Below are 4,187 nucleotides of genomic sequence, written 5' to 3' on the forward strand. Positions count from 1 at the left end.
CCAATGGTAGATAAACAAGTGACCACCAGCCAACAACCACTGTCACAACCACCGCATCCTCCACTCCATAACCCAAAAAGCACAACACAAATAAACCCAACCAAAGCTAGCCAAATACCTACAACAAAGCCATAGCCACCAGCAGCAAAAACACCAACAACAATCGCAAAAAGAACCCAACAACCACAATCAGACCACAGCCGCCAAAACCCAAAGGCCACAACTGGACCACCACCACCACCGAAACCCAAAGGACAACATCAAATACAACAATTGACATTACTCGTTTTTCAATTTCAATAACAAAATAAACAAATCAAGTAGAAACAATAGAAGACAACCATCGCATTATAAGAATTACTCGTCCCTGTCACAAGCCATAACTACTTTGATATTGATGATGCTGAAAATCATCAGTAGGTCACACGGTCCTCACGTACTCCCGATGAAGAACCTGCATAACACAAAAGCTGAAAACCTTAAGATGAGTACCGGTATGGTACCAACCAAAAACCCTTTCGACGGTCAAGTTAGAGAAATCTCTTGTTCGCAACTCTAGAATGCCAGAGTTGAGGTAAATAACGCGTACCTTGATTTGTGAGGGTTTTGGGGTATTTATAATAGTGTAGGGTTGACATCCATGCCTTGGCCATGAAGTCCTTTCCTTCTAGGATAGAACCTCTTGGATTTTGCGTATCTCCTAGAGTTCTTTTCCTTGTAGGAATCTTCTTGATTAGGGTTAACCGTGTGGTGCAAGAACTCTTCTTATACATGTATACGTGGAGATTAAGCAAGGCCACGTCAGACTCATTGGAGATTCATATATCCCCTTCAGCTTACTATCTTCAGCTTACTGTCTTCAGCTTACTGTCTTCAGCTTACTGCCTTCAGCTTACTGTCTTCAGCTTACTGTCGTCAGCTTACTGTCGTCAGCTTACTCTCTTCAGCTTACTGTCGTCAGCTTACTGTCTTCGGCTTACTGCCTTCAGCTTACTGTCTTCAGCTTACTACCTTCAGCTTACTACCTTCAACTTACTATCATCAGCTTACTATCATCAGCTTACTTTCTTTAGCCTACTACCTTCAGCCTACTGTGCCTAAGGTGTAGCTGTCAGGTGTGGAGCTGTAGAATTTACAGCAAGATCGTCACTCATGAGTGAAGCTGATGACCTTGTTATCTCCATTGCCTTTTGTTTCGCCATAGGTTAATTACAAAATTAGCCTTATCAGATATAAATATCAAATATCACTAAAACAAAAACAATTCAAGCTCTCTACATATTGATAAATATTAACTCGCACACACGAACACTCACTAATATTAACAAGGATGATTACATTATAACAAACTCAGCTCTTATGAGTAGTTTTTCCTTTAGCCGCTTGGCAGCTTCTCTGGCACCTTCGAATTTAACAGTAGTCCTCACATTCTCTAGGCGAGGGATTCCCACTATATATGGAGCATAAGGATTAACAATAATCTTCTCAAGGTTGATGGCACTTTTGAGTAAGTAAATAACAAGCTGAATGTCTATTGCACGCCCTGCAAACCCAACTATTTCCACCTCCTTGAGGTGTTCATTGGGATATTTCTTCACCTTCCTTGCCTTTTTTGGAAAATTGATCTTCGACAATATCATCTGTAATTGGGAAAATGAAAATAAGAATCATGTCATGTATGCAATTGGAAAAGGAAAGTAAGGAACTTCAAAACAAAGAGCAATGATTCTCAAGGGGATATGTGTAAGCAAATAATATAGATTACCATCAAACAACAATTAATGATGACCGGCTACATTCTTTGGAATCAGAGACAAATAATGATGATCAGAAGATGCAGGGAAAATTATATCTAACAAAACCAGAGTTAAAGCCATTAGGGAGGAGGTCAGAGCATGGTTACGGGCTCTAAGAAAGTCAAGATTTCTATTCATGATTGAGTGGTATGTGGTGGTATATTGTTTTTTGTATTTGAAAAATAGGTCTTTGTTTGCAGCTTGATGTTGCTCAGTTGTACTATATTTTGGAGTATTTTTTAAAGAAAGTTTCTTCATCGTCCCAAAATTTTAAAAAAAAAATCTTAAGTGAGAAATTGCTAAAAGTGAAATAACTCCAATAGAACTAAACATTCACTTTTCAAAGTTTAGTTGTTTCTCGCATAAGAGTATTCACTTTTCAAAGTTTAGTAGTTCTTCGCATAATAGTATTTATTTTTATATTGGGACGATGAATAATTATTTTTTTTAAAAACCCTCAAATAGAGTAAGAATGAGCAACATCCATCTGCAAACAAACAATCAAACAACTATTGATCAAATATATAAGACGGGGTTCAACTATTGATCAACTATTGGAATGGTATAATTATCACTATTCATAATTTCAAAGTACTATATTTTTTATAAATAAAAAAATAGAAAAAATGATTATAAACAACGAGCCAACAATTAGTGTACAGATTGCATCACCTAGATTAAAGACTAAAAGCTACTAGTATGCTTTGTGTGAAGTTATGAGGCAAGAACAGTCACCTCAAAGACAAATTTATGTAAAAAAGGTGCTGCTTCTATTAGAGGTATTAAACCGAGGAGGCTTGATCCCTCATTTGTGGCAACTGTGACCTTAAGGTATTTAAGCTTGGTAAGAGTTTGAAATTCAAGGAATTCAACGCCATCCTGAAAAGGAAAAAAAATAAGAGATGAGAGTAAATTCTGTAAAACTAAATAAACATATATGTAAGAGATTGCAAATGAATTTGAAGTGCTTACATAAGTATAGGAGTGAACATCGAGCGTCAAACTCTCTAGCTGATAAAGGTAGCTCGAAAGAGAGCCAAATGCATAATATATAGGATGCGAATACATCCCACCAATACGTACATCTAGAAGACGGGGTGCAGAATGAATATGCAGTCTTATTTTGTTACCAACATAGCCAAAAGACTCAAGATTGGGAGCATTAATCTCAATACTTTTAAATTCTAAACAACGTATTATGTGTAAGTACTTAAACTTCAACGAAGAACTGTAAATCTTTAGATTCACTAAATCTTCAGAATTGTCCACATGTAATCTTTCAAGCAAGGGGCAATTGGAAAGGAAGTGCTCTAGAAGCTCCCCAGTTACACGTATGTATTTTAGAGTGAGGGATGTGAGGGACTTGATGCAAGATTTGTCACTTGTAAAACGCTCATTTGGAAACCTATAAAAATTACTTGCATCTTTGAATGGGTTTGTTGCTGTAAAGTCCAATTCAAGTCTCTTAACTCCCTTTGAGATTGCAAAGTCAATCCATTCATCAACGTGACTTTTAGAACCATCATCAAACTGAAAACAAACTCTAAACTCATCTATAGTTGAGACTCGACATGATTTTAGAGTGCCATTCACCCACTGTAAAAATTTCTTCCTTTCAAATATCAATGATTTCTTTTCTTTCTCAATTTCCCACATTGTATATAGACCATCAAAGTACAAACTACGAGGCAAGAATGGGCACAGACATTTCCATCTAAAGGAAAGAACACTAGTTCTAAATGCTTCCTTCGGCATCAAGAAAGAAAGAACAAAGATAAGCATCTCATCTGGCAACTGATTTATCCGGTCCTCCTTGATCGACTTTATTCCCAAACACCAAACACAGAGAAGAAAAAGTAAGTAAATCATGTATTTTTCTGAAAAATTAAACTTTAGAAACAGTTAATCTAACATGGAACCTAGCTGCCTAGGTTGTTATACAAATTATACAAATTCAGCATAAAATCAAAAGTAACTCCTTTTGAAAAAAGATATGATTCCTACCTTGTTGGAAGGCAACACTGTCTTATCCATGAATGTGAATAGAGAACTACAAGTTAGGGAAAGAAAGAAAGAAAGAGTTAAGTATGGGAATAAGAACAAATTGATGCCCACAATGCCAGTAAAATGCCCAGAGATTGATGAGACAAAATACCTCGTGGGTGTCACTTAAATTTCCTCCGAGGATGATGAAAAATTTGATAGCTAAATTAAATAATCGAAACAGAGAGAGAGAGAGAGAGAGAAGAGGACGGTTGATCAAGAGACAATTAAGTTTAGGTGAGAGGAGAAGGGAAGGGTATATATATAATAAAACACCGATCTAACCCCTCCTTAAGAACTGGTTTTCCTTTTCCTAGAAGAAGAAGAATTCCTATAATAATAATAATA

The 4,187-nt window shown here is 36.4% G+C and overlaps 1 protein-coding gene across 2 annotated transcripts; it reads right to left on the bottom strand.

The window, feature by feature from the left end:
• Window positions 1-970: 970 nt before the first annotated feature.
• LOC142632073 (putative F-box protein At3g29830) lies at window positions 971-3,840 on the bottom strand. Of its 2 annotated transcripts, XM_075806495.1 has the most exons (4): window positions 3,801-3,840; window positions 2,769-3,617; window positions 2,532-2,675; window positions 971-1,640 (listed from the first exon to the last, which is right to left on the bottom strand). In XM_075806495.1, exons 1-4 carry the CDS (start codon window positions 3,828-3,830, stop codon window positions 1,335-1,337), a joined length of 1,329 nt encoding a protein of 442 aa, XP_075662610.1. In that variant the 5' UTR covers window positions 3,831-3,840; the 3' UTR covers window positions 971-1,334. The 2 variants fall into 2 exon arrangements, with proteins under 2 accessions (XP_075662610.1, XP_075662609.1); XM_075806494.1 differs by lacking the exon at window positions 3,801-3,840 and having other exon boundaries at window positions 2,769-3,712.
• Window positions 3,841-4,187: the final 347 nt, after the last annotated feature.

This window comes from Castanea sativa, chromosome 4 (assembly GCF_040712315.1).
Source record: "Castanea sativa cultivar Marrone di Chiusa Pesio chromosome 4, ASM4071231v1".
NCBI classification, from domain to species: domain Eukaryota; kingdom Viridiplantae; phylum Streptophyta; class Magnoliopsida; order Fagales; family Fagaceae; genus Castanea; species Castanea sativa.